Source organism: Leishmania mexicana, chromosome 25 (assembly GCF_000234665.1).
Source record: "Leishmania mexicana MHOM/GT/2001/U1103 complete genome, chromosome 25".
Taxonomy (NCBI): Eukaryota; Euglenozoa; class Kinetoplastea; order Trypanosomatida; family Trypanosomatidae; genus Leishmania; species Leishmania mexicana.
The window spans coordinates 416,676-439,948 of record NC_018329.1 but is presented as its reverse complement, the minus strand read 5'-3'; the positions used below and the strand labels follow the sequence as shown (position 1 = coordinate 439,948).

Here is a 23,273-nt window from a genome sequence, read left to right as displayed (position 1 = left end):
CACGTGTCTGCAGACATGCAGAGAGTGCTCGTGGCCGTCATTTTTTTCCGTTATGATGTTTTCCCCCTCTTCCTTTTCTCGTCATACTCCGGGTTACGGTTCCGTGTGCTGCTTGTCTGCACGCCACGTCATGGTGTGTCGCTGTGAAACGTATCGAATCGGTTGACTATCCTCCTCAAGTCCGTTGTCTACCACCAGCACACACACACACACACACACAGACATGCGCACACACACACACACACACAGACATGCGCACACACACACACACACACACACAGACATCAGCCAGATGGCGTACTCACTTGCGATATTATTCATCATGCAGCCTTTCCTGCGTATTTTGTATTCAAGGACTACTTCCTCCTCTCGCTCCCTGCGCCTTTTCGCGGTCATGCCGCGTTCTGTTATCGCTGAGATGTGCGGTGTTGTCTTACCCTGTACCGACCCCTTGTCTTCTGTGCTTTCCCTTTTTTTCATCTTTTTGCGCACCCGAGACGTTTCGGCCCTGAGGATGCCGGCCACCGCGCCATGGTATCGGGGTCTCGCACACCCACACGCTTCGTGTCGGCGGACAGGTCTGGGCTGGTGCTGTGCCGAAGAGACCCGCGCCCATGACCCCCACGCTTGGGGCAGTTCACCGCGTATTGGGTCGACGCTTCAACGAATGTTCGCATCCACCTCCAGTCTTCTGCTTTAGGTGCGTTGTGGCGATATTGAGCGTAATCCCGGACCCAGCCTGCGCTGCACGCAGCGACATCGCAGTGTGTGTGTGGGGTGGCGGAGGAACGACACCAAGGGATGTTCGTTTGACCCGATGTCCTTGGCGTAGCCGTCGTGCCGCAGAGGTGGGTGAGCTGTGGTGGTGCAAGGGACGTGTGTATGCTGGTTGACCTGTTCGAATATGGACACACTGCCACAACACAAAAGGGGAAAAAAAAACGAAAACGATTTTTTCTTTTTTTTTGCATTTTCTTGAACACAGCCGCACGGAGAAAGAATGGTGACAGCGTGAGAGAGCGCAGACGCGACGTGGACGCTCGCTAAGTCGTATGTGCGTGCTGTTGCGGGCCTGTTTTGCCAAGGAAGTGTTGCGCGCTGAGGTGAGAGAGACACGGAAAGGTGAGCGTCGGGTATTTGCCCATCAACAGGGATGCGGTGATACTGCTTTCCGTGTTATCTTTGTTGCCCCCTTTTTAGTAGACGAGCGTGGTGGAGTTGAGCGCTCGGCGAACGTCATGGATGCACCTCAAGCCCAGGGCGGACGCCGCACTGATATACGGCGACACAGACACACACACTCACAGGCGCACGCACGCACGCGAGTGCAGCCGTGGGGCGTGTGGACCACTTCAGCATCTTGCTCGCTCTCTCACTCTCTGTGGCTTTTGGTGCTCTTTTCTTTCGGTTGCGCGTGTGTGCAGGTATACGTTGGATGCTGCCGCACACGCTTTCTCGATAGCACATACACGTACACACATACATGTACATGATATATATATATATACGCGTATGTGTGTCGGCGTGTACGTTCACTTTGCGTACTTGTGCGCTGTCCTTTTTTTCCTCCGTGTGCTGGTGACGCCTCAATCGGACAAGTTATGACGGCTAGTCCTCGTGTTGTGTGTGCAATGGCTTCCACGGAGTGCGCGTGGGAGAGGGGAGGTGCCCCCCTCCCCCTTCTTCCCCTCCCCATGCCACTTGAAGTTATTCTCCCATTGCCGCGGCGCTGCATACTCTCTGCGGTGCACCTTCGCTTCTCTCCTCCCACCTATCTTGGATATCCCATCGCAGAGCTGCATTAAACCTCTCCTTCAACTTGTGCTCCCCCTCTCTCCCCCTCACCCCCACACACCTTGTTGCTCTTCGCATGCGTGTATGCACTTGTTCCGGACACCCGTCGTGCGTTTTTGCCCTTCTCAGAGCTGCACCTTGCCCGTTCTATGCGAGGTTTTGGCTGTGGTGTGGTGCTCCTCCTTACTTTCGTGGGCCGCACATTGGCCTTCTCAACACACTGGCACACTGTCGCGGACTGCAGTTTAGAGCGCTGCGTGTGTGATTCTTTTCGTCGGTGAAGCGGATTCGTCTAGAGCCAGACTTGCCTGGGTGGTTGCGGTGGTGTGTTGCCTTTGCGTTTCCAGTCGCACCTGACACCCACACGATCCATCACTTGCAGGCACACACCACACACACACACACACACACACACACAGTCACAGACAGCAGACACGGCAGAGGACAATCCACTGTAAGAGAGAGTGCTGGTGTTGGCGCTGGTGGTGAAGTACTCAGAGATCTGCGCGGATTCGGTGGCCAGCGACTCGTACATTTCTATTTTCCTTTTTTTTCGTTAGACTGGAAAGACATCCACACCCACACATACACACACACACACACATACCCGCATGTGTGCATGGAAACACACCGTTCAACCCGCCCCTCTCCCCAAACTCACGCATAGCCGCACACGCACACGCACGCACACACGCACCCAGAAAAAAGGGCAAAAAACACCGCCGCCTATCCGTCGAGTAGAAAGGGTGGCCTTCCCTTTGGACCTGAGGCGCGATTGTGTGTGTGTGTATGGTTCTCCGTCTATCCGGGCACCACCATCACGGGCATGTTCCTCTCCTTTCCCTGGCACACGCAAGCCCCCCCTCTCCCTCTCCCTCTCCCCAAACCCCGCGACTGATCAACTGCTGCATTGAAGAGCGTGCGAACGTCGCGCGTTTTTGCTCCAAGACGACGTGCGTCATGGAGGCAAAGGGGAGCAGAGGTGGGGAGCCGCAGCTGCGACCACACACCAGCATGGACGAGTCTGCGACACCGCCCACGGCGAGCAGCGTCGCGAAAGCCTCGACTGCGTCGGTCAACACAGCCACGAGCCCGCTTCAGTCGAGTGACGGCGAGGATGACAATAGAGCACCGAACTCGGCTGCATTGTCGCCAGACTCCGCGTCGCCGAGCAGCTCCATCGCCAGCAGCAGCTTCTCGATGTTCTCGCAGAGCACGACGACTCGACGGGGCGAGGAGGGGAAAAGAGAAGAGTGCGCAGAGAGAGGCAGCGCAGCATCGCTGGCGCCGAGCCTGACGAAGCGGTCCCGTGTGTTGTCGTCGTCACCAGCTGCGACACGCAAGAACAGCCCCGGTGAATTCGCAGTACCATTGGCGAGCCCGGCTCCCACGCAGCCTGAGGGGGCTCTACCCCTTCTTTCTACTGCTGCATTAGCTGAAGTGGTTGCGGTGCCGGCTTCTGCTGCTGACCCTCTCGGTAGTACCATAAACACCGACGTACCAATGCACGGGGACCCGTTGTCCCCGTCGCCCACTGCTCCACAGTCGTCTGCACCCTCCCTGGTGGCTCCAGAGGAGGTGCCTACGCCTTCGGTCGGTGATGCCGCCGAAGAGGGTTCTGCGCCTCCCGCCGCACCAGGAACACTACCGGCAAGTGCAGCCGCGGCAGTAGACGAGAGGGTTGTCGATGCCGGCGGTGCGAAGTGCGTCACGGAAGGCGACGAGAGTGAAGGTAGTGGTGCCAGCGCATCACACTCGCTGCACTGTGACAATGGCGCCCCTATGGACGGACGGGCGGAGACGTCACCAAACGTTGAACAGCCTTCTGCACTCTCGGGTGAGTGTTTGCCCGCAACGTGGACGGAGCCACCGCCGCCTCCATCGCATGCCTCTGCAGATGCGGGTGTGAGGCGTAGCGAAGAGCATTCAAATGCCCCCAGCGGCTCTCCCCATGCGCCGCCCTCTGCCTCGGCATCCTTCCTTCGCGAGTCGCCGGAGGAACCGCCAAGTCTGTTGCGCATCGCCCCGGAGGAGCAGCTTCGCCACAGTGGGGGCCTGAGTGGGACTATTGACAGCAACAGCGACAAGATCGAGGGGGCGGCGACTTGCGGTGATGCGGGTGGTGGCTGGGGCAGCCAACGCCGTCCACACCACAGCTCTGCTCACCGAAATGGGGCGATCGCCGAGAGGGACGAGACGCAAAACGATGGGAGCGTGAGCGGGGATAGCGATGCACGCGAGGGCTCTGAGAGATGCGGACGACTGCGCGGTAGTGGACATCGTCGACGCACCCGAGAGCTGGACACGGAGGCCTCCCACACGTCCCCGCTGCACGCATCCGGGAGCCAGTCGCATCAAGAGGGTTTCCCTGCGTGGGGCCCGTTTCCGTCCCCCACTGCCGCACTCGACGCGGGGCTGACCTCCATGGCGGGTGCTGCTGCCAATGACGTGCCCCAGCCGCGAGCGGCACCCCAGCACCCCAGCTGTTCTTTCTCCGCGTCTACTCACGCTCACACACCCAACGTGAAAGCAAGCACAGCAGCGCCTTCACTCACCGCAGCTGATGCACTGGCCAGCATCCACACTATGGGGATCTCCTCTACGCAGGCGAGGCTGTTGCCAACCGAGCGCCGTCGCAGCTCAAGGGAGCTACTGTCGAGTGGCCGGCCGGACATGGTCTTCCAGACCGCCGAGGACGAGAGTGATGAGGTTGCTGCCCCTGAAGGCAAGGGGTTTCAGTCATCCACGCGGGCGCGACAGCAGCAGGGGCAGGAAGAGCGCGCATGTACTGAGGACGATGTGGTTGGTAAGGCAACAGTGGTCGCCATTACTGCCGAGGAGGCACCAGCGCCACCATCATTGCCGCCTGCGACGCACGTGCGAGAGGCCGCTGCTGTCGCCGTTGCACCGCTGCTTCTGCACCCCAAGGAACGCCAGGGAGACAAGCGCGCAGAGGCGCTTGCATCCGCGTCCGCCCCACCTTTGCGGCCAACCCCAGTTGTTGCGATGACTAGGGGTGCAATGTCTCTTGACGGAGGGGCGTCAGCCACGGGAGCACCGGCGCTGTCGACAGCAGTGCTACCCGCTCCTGCGCACCCCTCCCCTCTTGGTTCATCACCTTCTGCACTAGCAGTGTCGTCTCCTCCGGCACAGTCCACGACACACCACCAGCCACCGCCGCCGCCGCCGCCACCGTCCTCCTCCGCAGTAGCCACACTGGCACCCTCGTCCGCCACGGCAAAGGAAGCGGCTGCTGCCCGTGGGGGCCATGATGCCGACCGTGCCGTGGCCACGTCTACCTCTGCAGCTTCCGTAGAGCTGGACGCTGTACCCACCGCGCTGCACTCCGTATCGATCTTTCCAGCACTTCCCGTGCCTGTCGCGGCCGCTACTGCAGCCGCCGGCTCCATTGGAGAGCCGCACAGGGATGCGCATCTGGCATCTCTTCTCTGCGTTAACCGGCCCATCTCTCTGGACCGGGCCGTCGGCGGCAGCGGGTCTGTAGAGACCGCCGGTAGCTGCACGACGTTAAAGAGCGCCGTGACGGGACAGAACCTTCCCTCGTTGGGTGGCGTGCGCGGCAGTGCGGTGCTCGGGCAGACGCCGCTGTCCATGGCGCAGTTTGCGGATCGCTGCACATGGTCAGAAGATGGGAGTCGACACGGCAGCGACGCGGACAACCGCAGCGCCAGCAGCACCGGTGAAGAGCGGGAGGGCACGGAATCGTGGCAGTTGCACGCTGCCGCAAACTACCGCCATGGGTACGACAGCAGCGGCAGCTTCTACTCTTACAGCTACGGCTCCTCGTTCAGCACTGGGAGCATTACCGGCAGCACGATTCGGGGCTTCCGCTCCTCTGTCATCGTTAGCGCGCCGCGTCTGCATGATGAAGGAGAAGGGGCAGTAACCGGAGACACGGCAGAAGCCTCAGGCACGGAGGTAGTCAAGCTAGTCGAGTACGAGGAGGTCACCCCGGTTGTCCGTGGCAAGGGCGGCCTGCTGGGCTGGCTGTGCTGCGGCCGCAAGAGGGCCACGGAGGGAGTGCGCACGAGCCGCATGGAAGTTCACCGTGTGCGCTGCACAGCAGAGTGCACCCCCAGAGAGCATTCCATAGGCCGTTCTGCCTTGCATGCGGGGTGGCACAAGGACCTGCCAAGGCGCGAAGGCAGTGCGGCGTCGCCGGTGGCGACAGCTGGCGCTGTGCGAGCGAACATCGCGACCCGCAGCGCGGACAAGGCGGTGAGGCAGGCGGGGCTCGGCGGAATGAGAAGCGGCGGTGCCGCTGGCAGCGAAGGCAGTGGACCCCCGCAGGGACTCGGGAGCGCGACGGGGACACCACACAGCAGTGAAACGGGCACTGCTGAGAGCGGCAACAAGGGTATGGGCGAGGCTGCAGCGTATGCCGGTTGTAGAGGCAGCACGAGCAGCTACGCCGACGGTGAGGCGCCACTCATAAGCCGGGCCGATACGCTAGCTCCCTCTCACGACGGAGCTGAAGAGATGAGGGAGGAGGACAGCGACGTTCGCAGTCAGGGCGAAGGGGCTGAGTCTGCTGCTGCTGCTGCTGAGCAGAACAGAACATCTCCACTTGACGTCGTCGGCCAGGCCGCTTTCGGCAGCTCCGCGTCGACGTCGTTTGCGAGGCTGGATGTGTCGGTGAGTGTGAACACCAAGGCGTCTTCCTCAGCGGACTGGTGGCCTGAGGTTGACGGTGCCAACTACTCCAGCGGCATGGGTGTACTGGGAAGCGATGGCGGTGTGCCGGAGGGCGACGGGTCAGCTCCCTCCGCAGCCGCAGACGCCGCCGAGGCTCCCGACCATTACAATCGCGCTGTTGGTTGTACCGGAGGAGGGGGCGGAGTGGAGGAGAGGGAGGAGGGTGCGGTAACCACCGCCTCCACTGCACCTCATCCGCTGTGGACACTCTTGGCGTCCACAGCGGAGCTGCCTCGGCTGCGCGCGTGGGACGCGGAGCCGCCTGTTGCCGCGAGCCCCGGTCTTTTGCACCAGGAGCGGGAGGCGAAGCGACTCGAGGTCAAGTACAATGAAGAGGCGGTCACAGCTGCGGAGGAGGCGCAGCAGGCTTTCCGCCAGGCGGTGCAGGAGCTGATGGTGCACCCACCTCGACAGTGTTTCTTTGTTTCGGTGCACGGGCTGCGGCACTGGTGCTCAGCGCTGCACTGCCCTCAGCAGGCACCAAGGGCGGCTTTCGCAAACGGCGCCGCGGCCATGTTAGCAGGGGGGTGGCCCGACGCATGGGGCGGCAACGCGCAAGCAGGCGCTCCGATCATGGAGGACCCCAAGTGGATGGCCGTGCGGCTCGCTATATACGTGCACGACAGCGCCGGCGAGCGTCTTGTGGCGGCTGGCTCCGTCTTTTCTCTGCCATCAAACCTGGAGGCGCTGCGGCGTTGCCTGGGATGCGGTGGCGGTGGTATTGTCGAACACCCTTCGACAGGCGGCTACGGGCGCGACAGCTGGTCCGACCTGCTTGTGTTTCAGCTCCCGGAGAGCGCGTCTGAGGGCGTTGCCGAAGGCATGCAGGAGGCGGAGGTGCGTGATCACGACAGCATCGTGTCCATCACAGCAGAAGGCACAACAGGACACTGCAGCGACCGCGGTGACGGTGGTGGTGACGCACCAAGTCATCGAGCCTCGGGATGCGGCCTGACAGACAGCAGCCATCTTGGCTCTCTTGGCGCTTGTAGAATCCTGTACGTGAAGCTTGAGGAGCGGGGCGAGCGCTGGGTATCTCTGGGCGATGCGTGCGTCTGTGCGGCGGCGACGCGGCCAAGCGAGGCGGCGTCTTGCGGAACGCGCGCAGACTCATCTGTCGCGGATGCGCAGCCGGCTACTTCTGCAGCCACCACCGGCACCATAGGGGGTGGGGCTGGGGGCCTCGTGACATCGTCCCAACAGGACGAGGAGGACACGCCCCCGTCAAGCGTGGGACGGCCGGCGGGGCCGTTGTCGCCGTCCTCATCCTTGCCACTCGCAGGAGAAGCAGCGCTGCCCTCTTTCTCCGCTAGGGAGGCCGAAGCGGGCTGTGACGGTACGCGCCATGCCATTGGGGCCACAGCAGAGACGGACAGCGTGCACGTTCGAGCATCGGACGACGGTGGTGGCGACGAGTGTGCCCCGGCGACAGGGACGCGACTTGAGGAGTGCTGGCGGCCCTTGGCAGTCTCACCGCCACTTTTACCGGCAGATTTGTGCCAGCTCCAGTCGAATCAACCACCGCTGCTCACCGCACTCGGAACCACGGCAGAGGCAGCAGCGAGCGCTGTCGCATGTCCTGGGCAGCCCTTGCCGCAGCTATCCTGTCGCCTGCGCTGGGCGCAGGAGCCGCGGCCCCGATCTACAGCTGCGCCGGAGCCCGTTCCACAAGTACCATCTGCTGAACAGGGTCTGTCAGCTTGGGCATCGTTGGGGACCGCCATCACGGAGTATGAGCGTGTGTGCCGCTGCGCTTTCACCGGTGCCGTGTCGGCCCTCACAGCGGAGAGCCACACGCCGTCCCGACCGCTGACAGTGCTGTGGAACACAATCCCGTCGCACCTGGCCGCAGAAAATGAAAAGCCGCAAGAGGTGCGGACGGCGAGTGTCGCCACTGCTCCTCTGCAGCGCTGGTGCGGCGGGGAGTTGGCGCCGAGAGGGCACGCGATGGAGGCACTGATAGTGTGCTCTGTGGTGGTGAGGGGTGCCGCTGCGATCCTCTTCGCCCACGAGTTGGCCGATACGCCAGAGAGCCGCTATTGCCCACCAACGTCGATTTCGGTCACTGGTGGCTGTGATGGTGTGGTAGTCGAGGGGGCCGCCGCTGTAGGAGCTGACGGCGCGCACGGCACACCTGTCGCACATCGCGCCCCTGTCATGCAGTACAACATTAGCTTTCACGCAGTCCTCACGCGTGACACAGCTTCGTCGCTTCTCTTCACAGTGCACGGCGCCGCATCGCCAGCGGACGTGTTCGGCTTTGCCGTGTGGACCCCGTTCGACGCCGCCTCTGCGGCGCATGTGCAGAGCCGCCACCGCCATGGTGAAGACGCCGGCGTCGGCGGCGTGGCGGATGTGTGGCTTCCCCTTTTCGCCCCTGCCAGTGCTGACGCCGCACCACCGGCGACGACACCGGCGCAGCAGCGGAAGGCTTCGTCGTCCGGCATCTCTTCTGCCACGCTATCAAGCACCAACAAGGGCCAGAAGCGTAGCGCGACCGGCCTGCTGCTCGTTGGTTGGCTTCACTGCGACATAGAAGCCGTGTTCTTGCCCTCGCTGGCCGAGGCGGCGGTGCAGCAGCTGTGGAACGGGCCGCAGCACAGCCTCTCCTCCCTCGCCGCGGAGGCCGGAGGAGAGTCGGGGCACGGCGGGTGCTGCATGGGTCATGGCATCAGTGTTGACGACGACACCTTGGTGGACTTCAGCGTGATGGAGGGAGTCGGCCTGCGGCCCTTGGCCACGGAGCTCGGCATGCCACTCTCGCCGACACCGCTGCGCTGGGACGACTCTGCGACTTGGGGGAACAATGGCACTTGTGCGCACGTGTACTGCGAGGTACTGGCTTTGCAGCAGCAGCGGCAACAGGGGACCAGCCACCAAGTCCCAGGGTGGGTGCCCCACGCGGCTGACGTCTTCGCCCTCGCGTCGTCGTCATCGACGGCGGGAGCCGCCATGCACAGGCCCCACAGCTCCGGCTATCGCCTCAGAGCCGCGGCGCGCAATGACTTCCCTGCCATGAGCTTCTCTTCAGAGTCGGATGGGCAGGGCCGGGTCGCGCGCCGCGCACCGCTGAGTGACAGTGGAGAGGGGGCTGAGGCACGAAGCGCCTACGATACCCGGACGTGGACTGTCGTTACAGGCGCGGAGCCGAACGCGGTGCTGCCCGTCACGGACTCTGTTGCACACACAAATTATCCTCGCTGGCGGCACACGTTTCGTTGCGGCCTCGCATTGTTGTCGAGTCTTCACCTTCGCGTGTTTGACCTTTGCCAGTACCGTCTTGGCGGCGACGGCAGGGAGGCAACGCCGCAGGACGCAGAGAGGGGCTCTGCGCGGGGACGGCTCGGCGGGGTGTCTGAGGGACGGGCGATGCTGCTCGGCACCACAACCGTGTCGAGTTGGCTGCTGCGAAGGCTGCTGTGTCGGTCATCTGGCGAGGGGTGTGCCTGGCTACCGTTACTGTGGACCCCCGGGGCGGCTGCCAGGCCAGTGACAGCCTCCGCCACGGCCAATGGCAAAGCTAGCTTTCAGAAGCACTTCTTCCCTGCTGTGTGCAACGGCTTTGTGCTGGTCGAGTGGCGCCGCGTGCCTCAAGCCACCGCTGTGGCGCGGTTACCTTGCTCTGGAGAAGCGAGCTCATGGTGTGCCTCGGTCACACGTCGCTTGCTCAGCAGCAAAGGTCGCCACACGACGGCGTCGGCAGCGCGCACAAGGTCATTCCTTGGCACACTCAGGAAGTTGCACGACTATCCGCAGCTCTGGTATCATCCAATGCCCTCACCTGGGACTGAACCGAACAGCGTGACAGCGGTGCCCACGGCTTACTCGCGCCAACTGGGGTGGATAACCCCTGAGGTTGTGCCGTGGCTGCGGGTTCACGAGGTACGACTGCAGTGGCCCTGGCTGCAGCATCTCCTCTGCATGCATGGTGGACAGGCGCAGCTTTCGCTGCGTTACCCTACCGCACAAGGTGAGATGCGCCTACTTGCGCAGTGCTTGTTGGTCCCGTTGCGCGAGTTGGTAGGGCCGTCGACGAGCACTGTTTGCGGAGGACGGCCATCACGCGTGCACTCACGCCAGACGCGCGACGCGACTGCGCTCTACGGCTTGGTGCTCTCCGGTGCACCATCGGATGACGCTGCTCCGCCACCAAGCGCGGCGGCTCCAGCAGAGGCGACGCTGTGCCTCCCGGCGAGCCCGCTCATCGAGGTGCAGGTATGGTGGTACCCCCGCAGCGGTACTGGCAGCGCAGCGGGCGGCGGCTTGGTTGCGCCGTTTCGTTTCATCGGTCGAGGCGAGTGGCGCTTCCCTGTGCACGAGGAGGCTGCTGGGATGCGAGGGTTGGTTGCAGGGACAGGCCAGGGCGGGTTTGAGGAGGCGCTGAATGCTCATCTCACCACGGCAGGTGAGGCAGGGCTTGCATGCCTGAGCGACGGCGAAGAGGAGGGCGGGGCGGCGATGGGGCTGGCGCCGCTGCCGACGGCTCTCCGCAGCTTCTTCACCCCACATGAGGCGGACTTACGCGTGGCGCCGGTGCACAGCACTGGTCTGCCGCAGCATTTGGAGGGAGGCGTGCTGACGTGGCGTCTTATGTCTGTTCCTCGGCTGTTGTGCGATGACTGGGGTAAGGTGCCCCCCGCGATGCCACGGCCGCTGCCCGGGTCGTCGTCCTGCGTTGAGGGGCCGTGCGGAGACGTCCGTCGTCCGTTGCGACCGTCCCCTGCTGCGGTGCCGGCCTCTACTTGGGTGTGGCCAGATGTTGGCACGCCAGCAGTAGTGCATGTCGAGGTGTGCGACATGATTTGCTTCGACCACACAGATGGACCGTGCATCGACGCCGTGCACGCCACCGCAACTGTGCAGATTGCAGTGAGCGGCACCACGTGCGTCGGCTCCCCGACAGAGACCCCGTCCGACGAGTCAGCGGCAATCACTGCGGCGAGGTGCTGGATGTGCCCTGGAGACGCCCCACCACCCGACGCCTCTCGTGTGGCGTACGCCTTGTCTCCGGTACACAATAGGGCCGCGAATGCGGCGGGCACCTGGAACGACATGGGTGGTTACCAGCAGCAGTATCAGCTGCCAACCTCGCAGGCTTCGTGGGCGGTGAAGACGCCGCTGCAGCCGCCACAAGCGACCGCCGCAGCAGGGGGTGGCGAGAAGGGTGCAGCGCGCAGGGCCGTGCCGGGCGTTGGAGCATCTGGCCATCCGACAGTGGAGGTGCAGTGGCCACCACGTCGATTTGGCTGGGTCGACGACGCACCGCCATCCCTCTCTGTGTGGGTGATGACACCTCCGTCGTTGTCCAGGGGCGCGGGCGCAGCGGGCGACACAGCCGCAGCGGCGACGGAGGTGAAGGAGCGCGTGTGGGGAGCCGTTCGATTGCCGGGGCTGGACGCCTTTACGAGTACCTCGGGAGTGCTGTGGCTGCCACTCTTCCAAAGTTACACCGCGTCTCCTCTGGCCGCTGAGGTGCCGCGCTGTACTGCTACTGAAGACATGGCTCTGAGCAGCATTAGCAGTGGCAGTGGCACCGGTGAACATTGCGGTGCACTCTCGCTGTCACCCCCGCCCTCAACAGTGGAGTGGGTACACGGCGGCATTGCCGCGACAGCTCCGCCGCAATCAACTCGGCTTCCTGGCGATGCGCTGGACTCGTTGGTGATGATGGCCGCGCCGCGCGCAGCGATCGTGGTGAAGCACGTCGGCTTCGTTGCGGTCCGGTACGCACACAATATGCAGAGGCGCGCGGCTGACGCCGCCACGACTCGCGGGACGGAACCCAGTGCTGCTGGGCCGCGTGCCCTGCTGGTGCGCGTCGGGTCATTACATCGACGCTTTCCTGTGCGTGCTGCTGCTCGTCATACCCTCTCTCCCCTCTCATCCCCTCCGCCGTCCGTGTCATGCACACCGGTGTCGGAGGCGCCGCTCACGCCGCCGTCTGACGCCGCGTCCACACATCGCAGCTCAGCATGGACAGCTCTTGCAGCTGTCGACAACGCTGCGGACACTGCTGCGGCGACAGGCGTTCTCTTGGACAACGCCAGCGGTGATGCGGATGTGCTTCTGGGCTTCGAGGCCCATCAGCTATGGGTGCGCGCGCCTGACGCTGACATTGGCCGGGATGATTCGCGTGAGGCAAGTGGCTCGAGCCGCGTCGCCGTGTTTCCTCTTCCACGGCGCGACACCGGCGATGGCGGCTCACTTCAACTGCGTGTGCAGGCGCGCGTGGCCGCTTCAGGAGTAATGGCCACCAGCACCATGTACTTCGACCCTGGCGGCGATGAAGCGACGCCAGAGGGTGCCCAGTGGGTGCCGCTCGTGGTGCGCCGCCGTCTTCACGATGAACACGGTGTTGGCTACGACGGCGAAGGCGAGAGTGTGGTGGCTGAGCTTCTCGTTCAATGGCGGGTTGTGGACTTGTCTGTTGTCACTGCCCCTCCGCGCTCGACCTTCTCACCGATGTCACTGCAGCGTCTTGTGCGAGAGTTCTGCGGCGGCGGCGATGCCTCCTGCACTTACACAGTTCTCCCAGCACTGTCTGCAGCAACGCAAATACACCGGAATTCGTTAAGGCAAAGTTGCGCTGGCGCTCAGCAGCATGCAGGCTTCTTGAGGCTACCCGGTAGTGAACGAAGGGTGCAGGACACGGTCACCGCCGAGCAGGCGTCACGAGTGCTCTCCCGTGTGCTGTGCACAACCCAGCCCCGGCACCGCCGGTGCGTCTATTGGACGTTGGACCAGCTGTTCGTGCAGTGCAGCGCGCGTCAGCGGCGAATGTGGGCGGCACTGCAACGAGGAACGACTGCATCTCCGCAGGAGGTGTTGGTGGACGGCGAGAACGATGACGCCGCCTCGGCGCCGATTCGATTTCGGTTGGAGGTGCAGCTACGGTGGCCTGCCGAGTGGAGCGCGGCGTGGCGCGGCATCGCATCCTCGTCGCCGCGGCGCGTGCCACTGGAAGCCGAGATGGGCGCGGCTGCGAGCTTGTCTCCTGCAGCAGCCGCTTCCGCAACGCCAACAGCGGGCACGGTCCCCCTCAACGTGTGGATCGACAGTGGAGAGGGCGTCTTCGCGGAGAGCAGTTCTCCCGCTGCTCCCGGTGCTGCTGGTGCGGATGGGGCCGCGGCATATGCGTCGGAGGAGCGCCTCCTATCTTGTGCGGCTCTGCCCCCGCTGTGCTTGGTATTGCCGTCTGCGCAGGACATCGACCGCGTACTCGGGGACCTGGGGCTTGCGGCGCGCTTCAGCCTGACGTTCGCTCTCTTTCTTGTTCCGCAGTGGCGGGGTGACAAGGACTCCCCCGAGAAGAGGACGTCTGACGTGTGTGTCGGCACTGGCCGAACGCCCATGGCGGCTTCTCCATCGGTGCAGTTTGGCCTCACGTCGCTCCTACCATCTGTTAGCCGCAGGAGTGGCGGTGGGCCACCGTGTGCGGACGCCGCTGGCGCGGATGCAAAGGGCGGCGTAGAAACGGTGCCACCGTTACTCCGCTGGCGCGCACGCGTGACGGAGTCTCTGCCAGTGTCCCCACCAGCGTCGTCAGTATTGTGCACCTCACCGAAGGTGCGGGACCTTACAGTCGACAGCGGCAAGGCGATGGGAGACGACGTGGCACGATGCGGCGAGCAGATGCCGTCATGGTCGTTCTCCTCTTCACTGGTCAGCTCTTCCGCGGCAAAGGAGGAGGTCATCGAGGGTGACGGACGTACCCAAACCACGGGGGCCGCTGCTGCACCCCTGCTGCCGCGCACGCCAGCGCTGGCGCACGTCGCTGTCACGCGTATCGAGCTATGTGGGGTCGACGTCAGCCTTGCTCGTGGGGCGGTGCAGCGCCATCTTCGCGCGCTTCCTCCCGCGACGGTGACGGTGATGACGGCGGACGTCACAGACGCTGCAGCCGCACCCACAGATCGGAGAGGTGGCGCGGGCACCGAAGCGTCGGCCGTGCACCAGCTACTGCCATGTCTGCTGCCCCTCAGACCCACTGCCGCGTCTCCACCGATTCACGCCAGCTCAACGCCCCCGTTGCCCATGGCACGCCTGGACGAAACGCAACCATTCCCGCCGCCGCTGGAGCGGTACATGTGGAGCGTTGATGTGTGCATTGCCGCACCTGTATCGCAGCTCGTCTTCTACGTCAGCGTGCCCGTCGCTGCATTGCGCTCGACGCGCGTGGAAGAGGCATGGCTGCAGCCGAGGAGCCCCTCGAGTGAAGCTGAGCAGCAGGACGCAGACTCACAAAGCGTGGACGCGCGCTGGCGATTGTGGCACGGGGATCAGGTGAACGTGGTGGGCAAGGCAGCGTACGCATTGAACCTGTTGGATCAAGTGAAAGGCGCGCGACGAACTTGTGATGACAGTCGCCTCATCTCAGCAGCGCAGACGGCGAATTGCACGCGTGATGTTGTGCTGGAGGTGGAGAGCCTCGTGCACGGCCGCTGGCTCGGCCGCCTCTGGCTCCAGGTGGACATCACCGCTGCCGACCTGCTGATGCGCGATGCAGCCTCGGTCTTCTTCACCTCGCGCATGACCCTCAGTGTTCAGCGCTGCAGCGGTTTCGCCGTTGGGGATGTGCCGCTAACCTACCGCGCGGAAGAGACGTACGTGCGGCTGCGTGAACGGGCAGCACTGCTGTGCGAGAGGCGTGGCAGGCTGCCACGGAGACTGCGCCAACAACTAAAGGAAATACGCCAGATTCGACATCAGCTGCGGCAGGGGCAAAGTCAGCAGCGTGACGGCGTGCTCGCCAATCATGTGACTCCTTCCACAGCGGGGGTGGTGCGGCTGACGTCTGCGTGGGGCGAGCCAGGCGCTGGACCTTCGTCGACACACACATCCAACCCTTTCGCGCTTCCCACAGCGGCGGAGCTCGTGCGCCAAAGGTCCAGGGCAACAACATCGTCATCTTCGACATGTGCGCCACTGCTGTGCGTGTCGCGTGATACGAACACCGCACATATCACAAACAGCGCGACGGCAACCGTGCACCTGGAGCTGTGTCAGGCGTCCAACGGCGTTACCGTAGCTGCTGGTCAGGTGGTGCTACCCCTGCGCTCCGCACGCACGCTGTGGCATGATGGCGCGTGGCACCCGCCCGTGTCGACGGTCACTTCGCCGCTGTTGATGCGTGTTGATCTTCAGCCTTGCACGGTAAGTGAGATGCCCACTCCGCACATCCGCCCGGTGACCCCGTCCGGGGGTGAGGCAGACGTAACGGCGACGTGGGTGGCGCACCCCGCGCGCGGCGACACATGGCTTACCTGCATCTGTTTGAAACTGACGGCAGGCGGCGACGGTGCTGCGACGCCGCCTCGGCAGCTGTTTCTGCGCTGGGTCTACTGCTTCGAGGCCACAGCGTACCCGGAGACGGAGCACGCGGTCGACATGCCTCTGCGCTTGAGGTCGTCCTCGACCGCCAATGGCCATGGCGGAAAAAGCGCGCAGACGCCGCATGCATGTCACCGCCTAGGGTACAGCGCGCCGGTGTACTGGTCGGGAGCAGCCATGCAGCTGCCGCGAATCGGCCCGGTGGGGGCGACAATCAGGCGTGTCGAGCTTCTGGAGGTGACCCCGTTGTCCTGCGCTCATCTCCTTGTTGGCGGAGAGGCTTGGGGGGTGGCACAGCCGTCGCCGCTCCGATCGAAGTTGCCGACGCGAGATGCCTGCATGACGACGCGGCTCGCCGTGCATGTGTGGACAGTTGCGGATGAGCTGTGCTTTGAGACGGGGCATCGCCAGGCGCAGGACTCGGGCGAAGATGCACTTATGTGGCTGACCTGCGGGGGTGCCTCTGCCGGCGGCAGCGGTCGCTGCAGCCCTGGCTACGAGGTGCTTCTGGGCCTCTATACGAGTAGCTCTCTAGCGAGGTGTGCTGCGCAGCTTCTGCAGCAGCGGAGGTTGCAAGCGACGGGCGCGGGGATGCCCATTGCACCACTCGCACTCGCGAAGCAGCCGCCGCGGTTGCCCCCGCATGCTGGCGTCAACGCACCGGTGGCGTGCAATGCCTCAGGTCCTCTCAAGGTTGACGGGTCGTCATCGTCGCCGCCAACGCCTCATGTGCGTTCTCATGCCTCGACGAGCTCAGCCAAAGGCGTCGTCGTCCCTGGTGCGGTCGGAAGTGGTGGCGGCGTTGCGATGAGGGCCCTGACCTTCCGGTGCGGCGGCGCCGCACTCGCTACACTAGAGTTGGGGCAAGTAGACACGATCTCATGCTGCGTTGTCGCCGCACGAGGTCGACGCGACCGCGGCGCTGCTCTCCGTGTTCACCAACTACCAGGGCCCGAGAACAGCAGCGGAGCCGTCGACCGCCCTGAGGCGTCCATTGTAGTTCTGGATGCCGGCAGGGCGACATCGCTGCTGCAGGAGCGGTGCTCTACCGAGGACCTACCACAGGCCGCCCCAGGCTCTTCTCCCCTCGCCTCTGCGCAACTCACCGCCACGTGGTTGCCAACACTGGAGTTGTCACGCTCGACAATGGTAGCGCCGTGTGCGACTGCAGCGCCACCAGGGGCAGATGCCCACCACAGTGCGCAGAAGGCGCGCTTGCAGGAGGTACGAGGCGCATTGCTGCGCGTGGTGCTGCCCCTGGCGCAGCCTGATCCAGTGGTCGCGGCAGCCGGCGACGGCAAGGCTGATGACGATGCCGGCAGTGGCAGCGACGACGGGGTGGCGGCCATAAAAGAGGAGGAGTTCCGCATCGAGGTGTCTGTGCGAGGTCGCCGTTGCGGTGCCGGCGTCGATGAGACGGCGACCACGGCGTACTACGTCTCCGACCCCTTGTGCGCATCCGACATCTTTCGTAGTGCTCGAAGCTATGGCGAGCGGAGCGGCATCGGCAGCAGCGCAGACACGACGGCGGCCGCGGCTGGCGGTGAGTCTCCGCTTAGCATGTCCCCCTCGCAGTGGCTGTCAACGTTGGTGATGCGCCTTGTCCAGGCGCCGGCGTCTGCTGGGACGACGGGCTCAGCCACCTGTGAGAGGAGTGAGAAGGGGCGGGAGGCTGGGCCGCTGTCGCCTCGGATGGCCCCGACAGCAACGATGGAGGTGACGTGGTCGTTGGACGTGCTCGGTGTGCTGCGAACCAGTGCCTGTGCTGCCGGTGTGGTGCTGGCCTCCGCGAAGTGCGCTCGCCGCCGCGCCGACCGCGACGCTGGAGACGGGGCCCATCGCGCAAAAGCCGTCTTCGGCTCGCTTGCACGCATGGCCGATCACACAGACGAGGACGACGACGCGAGCGGTGGTGGGATGGGGATGCGGCAGCTGGAGGCGTACGCGACATGGACCGATTTTTTTGCGGCCCAGGACGGCGTGGAGAAGATGCGGGCGGCGCAGGCGGAGCTGCGGCACTGGCGTTGCACTATTGTTGGGGTTGAGGTGGCGGGGGTCGAGTTGCCGTCGTGGTGCTCCACCGGAGTCGAAACGGACGCTGACACGGAGGACGAGGTGTACGATATTGCCCAGTGCACGTCCCTCCTCGCCCAGCTTGTGCTACCCATGGGAGCGCCAAGCAGCGCGGCTGGCGCGCATGCGGAGGGGCAACCGACGCAGGACAGCGATGGCACGGGGCATCATTATCGACGTCGTGTGCGCAGCAAGGGTGGACTCGTGATGGGTGTTGCCCGCGCCACTGTGACTCGCATGGATCGCGGTGCGCGTCTGGACACGGAGACCGCACCGACCTCTTGCTACCCTGCCACAGTGAAGGGTGGCGCATGCAGCGCACGATCTGTTGCCCCCGTCAGCAGCAGGTCTGGGCCACGGCGTCATCGGTACACCGGCACCTTCACCCCGCTGTCGTGGAGTATGGCTGTGTCTGACATGATTGGCCAGGCCGCCGCCGCCGCCGCAGTGCACAGAGAAGGGAAAGGAGCAGCGCCGACAGTCGGCGGAGCCCCCGCTGCGGGGCTCACTGTGTGGCAGCTCCTTGGTCGTGCGCCTGCTTCCTCGTTCTCGGCCAGGAACAGCATCGACAACAACCACAGCACCGCGGAGAACACAACCCAGCTGGTCTACAACCTTGGTACCACGCAGCTCGCCGGCCTCCTCCACGAATGCGCCTTGTACCTCGTCCAGGTACTGGGGCGCTGGCTTAGCGATGTGTACACAACGGAGGAACGGGACGCACTGCTGGGGGCGGCTGCTCTGTACCCCACGCAGTGGATGCCGCTGGCGCCTGTCACGCCAATCATGGGTGGCACCCACGGTGACGCTCGCGTGCGCTTCAAGTGCGCCTACAGCTACCACGGGCCTGCACTGCTATTGCCGAGGAGCCTTTCGATGGTGGCGCCGTCGTGCATCACAGCACCACGTGTTCTCGCCGACGCCGTCTGCTGCGCACAGCTCGATCACGTGCAGCTCGCCTACACGAGCTTGGACGGAACGGAGGCGACTGCGACCATGACGGGGCCACACTGTCGAAATAGCGCGAGTGCCGCAGCGGCGTGGTTGAGTCGCTTGTCGCTGGTGATGCGTGTTCGTGTCACCACGGAGAGAGCCGTGGACGGTGCTGTGATCCATTCTCGCAACGTAGCGCAGTGGCACACGCGTCTGGCATCGGCGCCGTGCGGCGGCGCGCCGCTAATCGCCGAAGCGGCATGGGTGGGCGGCACGGTTGCTCCTTTTGCACCGACAGCCTCCTCCTCCTCCTCCTCCTCCTCCGCAGCTCCGCAGCCCACGCCAGCACCGACAGCACCAGTGGCGGCCCCTGTGCCGGTGACCGTTTTGCCATCCGCGGGCAGGGCAGCGGAGTCGCCTCAGGATAGAGGCGACGAGGCCCGCCAGCGCATCGCCACCGCTGCCTCAGCCGCCCCGCCGTCGGTAACGGAGGTCGTTCCTCTGCTGCCGACGTCATCCTTTTTCTGTTGGCACCCACCAAGCCTGGAGGAGGCGATGGAGGGCTACAGTGTGGCACAGACGTCCGCCGCAGCGCCTGCTGCCCATGCCACGGAGACGACGACGACTACCTTGGTAGAGATAGTTTTGGTGTTGGCAGACGAGAAGACGGAGGAGGGCGACGACGCTGTTGCAAACTCCCAGGGGCGACTGCCCGGGAGTGGCGGCGGTGTCGTCGCGGGTACCGTGGTCGGACGTGGACAGCTTCGCCTTGGCTCCTCGAGCTCGAAGGAAGTGGTGTGGGACGCTGCAGAGGGCCGAGTGGAGAGTGGGTGGCGGCTTTACGCGCCTCTCTCGGTGCGGCTGCCTGTGTCCGCTGAGGCTGCGCTGCCTCGCAGTGGATGTGACGCGCCCACCCGGGCTGTCGCCGCAGGAGAAGGGGTGCAGGGTGAGCCACATCCCCTTTTGGCGTTTTCGTTTGATCTGCTGATCTTTACGGCGCCGAGCATGGCTCAGGTAGCCGCATTGCAGGCTTCCCGGGCCGCGCAAGCCGAGCAGCGCCGTCGCAGCTTGTCTGTCCTCCAGCGCACGGAGGAGGTGCTTGCCACATTGGCAACAGCCGATTATCTTCTTCATGAACAGGGAAATGAGCTCAACAAGGGCGCTTGCAGCATCGCTGCAGGAGAGCCACGCATGACGCTGCGCCAGTTTTCGCAGATGTGGGTGTCTCGGAAGCCGTATCAGCTTCTGCGCGTTCCGCCCATAGTGATCCGCGTGGACACGTTTGCCGTGCTGGATGGCGTTCCTTCGTCATCAGCAAGGCGCGTTGCCGCATTGTCCGGCGGCGGCAACAACAAGGGCGGTCCCACACGCCTTTCTCAGACGCTGTGGACGACGCTGCGAAGGCGAGTGGTGCGGCGAGCGAGTACTCACGACGTCACGGATGCCGTGCCGTGCCCCAGTCAACGTTGCAGCGGGGGTGGGTTCAGCAGCGGCACGAGCGACGCTGCCGTGTCTGTCGAAGTGCAGGTGTGGCTTGTCGACGAACAGACCGGTGAAGTTCGAGTTCCCGTGTGGACACTTCTCTCCAACGGACCACCGCTGCGCAGCAGCGGTGGTGGCGCCACATGTAACCTCTCGCACATACCCTCGTTGGCGTCACACCTTCACGCCGGCCGCGCCATCTTGCAGAATGTTCAGCGCCTCCGACTGGACTGGTGCTCTGAGGACGAGGGAGCTCGCTCGCAGAGCATGAGCCTTCTCGCGTCGTTGGCGGGTCTTTTAGGTAGCGCATCTGTGTCTTACATGGCCACAAACGGATCGGCGTGCACGTGGGTTAGCGGTGGCCTGCGCCGTCGCTGCGCACAACACACTCGCCACGGCACCTGCCACGCCTCGAAAGTGCAGGGCAGTGCAGGTGGAGGAAACTCTGACCGCGGAGCTGTTGAGCCAGCCCCACCACTCTTGCGATCCGCCGCTCATCACACGAGTCCGGGCCGCCGGTGCCGCCAGCCCCTTGTGCCGCCGCGCGCCGCGGGGGTGGCCGCACAACCCTCACCACCTCCACCCCCACCGGGACTCGACTCGTGCACAGCCTCTTGCCAGCTCGATTACGCCCTCTACGGGTCTCACTTCCTGAGTTGCGCAGCGGCTGCGCAGGATGGGCAGGGGACAAGGCCGGGGTGGCGCTGCGAGGCGCATGCCTCCGTCACCGGGCCGTTCTCCGCTGCCTCTCCCAGTATGAACGCTGGCTCACGGCTGTTTCACAGCGCGACGCTGGTGGGGAGACGGATTTGGCTGCTTGGCGGCTGGATGTCTCCACCAGGGGCGACGACACTGCCCTCGACGCTCGCAGCGCTAGTGGGCACAGCGCGGCTTGTGGAGCGCCGACGGCGCGAAGTGCGTCAAGCCGTCACCCACGGCAGCGACAACGATGCCACGGGCGACCGCCTCTCTCCCGCACCTCTGATGGAGTGCTCATCCCGTCGCGCGAGCACCTCGGCACCCAGCGCGCGGTGCAAAGCAGGCGACGCACCGTCCTCGGCCTCCCTGCGCTGGTGTGAGGTGGTGCAGTCCGTTCAGTGCCTGAACGACGGCTTTCCAGCGCCGCCGGTCGATACACCCTCGCCATCTTCGCAGGCGGAAGACTCCAGGGACGCGGCAGGTGCGACAAGGCGCCGGCTTGCGGCGCCGCCCCGACTGGCCTGCCACGTGGCGGTGACCTGCGGAGATCGATATGTGGCTGTGTTTGGAGGGTTAATGGCACCTACCGGGACAGACGACGACGAGCCTGTCGCGACGTCGGCTGTGCACGTCTACGACACTGTGCAGGGGACATGGTCTGCGCAGTACGAGCCCAACACGGGCGACGTGCAAGGCGAGTGGCCCGTGGCGCGCTACGGCCATTGCGTGGCCCCGGTTCCCGGCACCGGCGGCGCGCGGCAGCCCCGCAGCTACTTCGTCTTTGGAGGGGCGACCACAACACCGTCTTGTCGCACCGTCCTGGTGCCGCCAGCGCAGCTTCTGTGGATGTGGACGCCCATGCAGGGTGTCCGCCTCCAACACGGCAGCAGCGGCGCCGTCGAGGATGTGTCGATGCACAGCGCATGGCGGCGAGTGCAGCTGCCCGTGGAGCTCATCACCCCGCTTGCCGGCCGCTTCTTGTCGCAGCTGCACGCCTACTCCGCAGTGGAGGTGGCTGCCGCCGTATGCGGCGATGAAGAGCCCCTCGATGATGGGGCGGCAGTGCCGCCTGAGCCCGGATTTGCGTCCATAATACTTTGCGTCGCAGGTGGCATGACTGCGCCGGCGCTGCACAAGGTGCCGGCGACATCGCACGATCAGTGGCCTTTCGCCACGGAGGCTTCCGCAGCAGACGCGTACCGCGCCTTCTGCGAGCGCGTCGAACCGTGGTTCGCGCACCCGGCGTCTGACGTGGCGTCTGTGTTGGTGGCGTGCGTCTGTGAGCGCCAGCAGCAGCTGCCGTCTCTGCCCGCATACTCTGCACCTCCTTCACAGGTACGTACGCGCACACATTGACGCGGTGCGAGGCAGTGAGCTGAGGAGTCGTGTGGCTGGGACGTGAGCTATTATGCCCCTGCCTGTCTCTCCCCCACCTCCCCACCACTCCGGTATGCCCTCTCTTCGCATGTGTGTACATCTATCTGTATAAGTGTATGTGTGTGTTACCTCTCGCTGTGTTACCCAAGTGCGTGCGTGCTGTTCCTCCCTTCCCCGCCCTGAGAGGCAACGGCAGGGTACGCTCAGCCAGCCCCCATGAGAGAGACCGAAGAGGTAAACAGAGAACCGCAACAGGTCCGCAAACGAGCGACAGCGAGCGTGAGGCGTTGATACCGACACGCGCGCAGAGGCAACGGCCGACAACGCATGTGCGGTAGCATCGTCTGTGACCAAGAAGAAAAGGTAGCCGGGAGTGGAGGTGGGGAGGGGCCACCAGGGTGGCCAAAGACTGAGGATAGGTGCGCCAGCGTACCTGTGCAGCTGGTGCCACCAGCCATCAGCCCACTCCGTCACTCAGAGTTTCCTCGTTCTCACTTCCTCGGGTGCTCCTCTTCTCCCCTTCCTCTTGCCCGCCGCAGCGGACAACGGCGCACTCGTTGCATTCCATTCCTTGCCAAGCACATGCAACACGCACGCATCCCTGCACACGCCTTCGTGTTCTTCTCTTGTCTCCTCTCCTTTGGCCACGTCGCCGTATCGTTTTCCCTGTGTGTGTGCGCGCGTGCGCACGTCTCTCTATCTCCCATCGAACGCGTGGGACCTCGACGAATCGCCTCATCACCCAACAGGTTCTGAGCACACACACACACACACACACACACACGCAAACACGCGCACAGACAGCTTGGCGCACCCCTCGCACCCCCTCTTCTCACTATCCACTGTGACTGCGTCTTCTGTGACACCCC

General features: G+C 64.3%; 1 protein-coding gene across 1 annotated transcript; it reads left to right on the top strand.

Moving 5' to 3' along the window:
- Positions 1-2,754: 2,754 nt before the first annotated feature.
- LMXM_25_1110 (conserved hypothetical protein) lies at positions 2,755-22,383 on the top strand (the record flags this gene model as incomplete). Its single annotated transcript, XM_003876117.1, has 1 exon — positions 2,755-22,383. The coding sequence occupies one exon, from the start codon at positions 2,755-2,757 to the stop codon at positions 22,381-22,383; it is 19,629 nt and encodes a 6,542-aa protein (XP_003876166.1).
- Between the last annotated feature and the right edge of the window lie 890 nt (positions 22,384-23,273).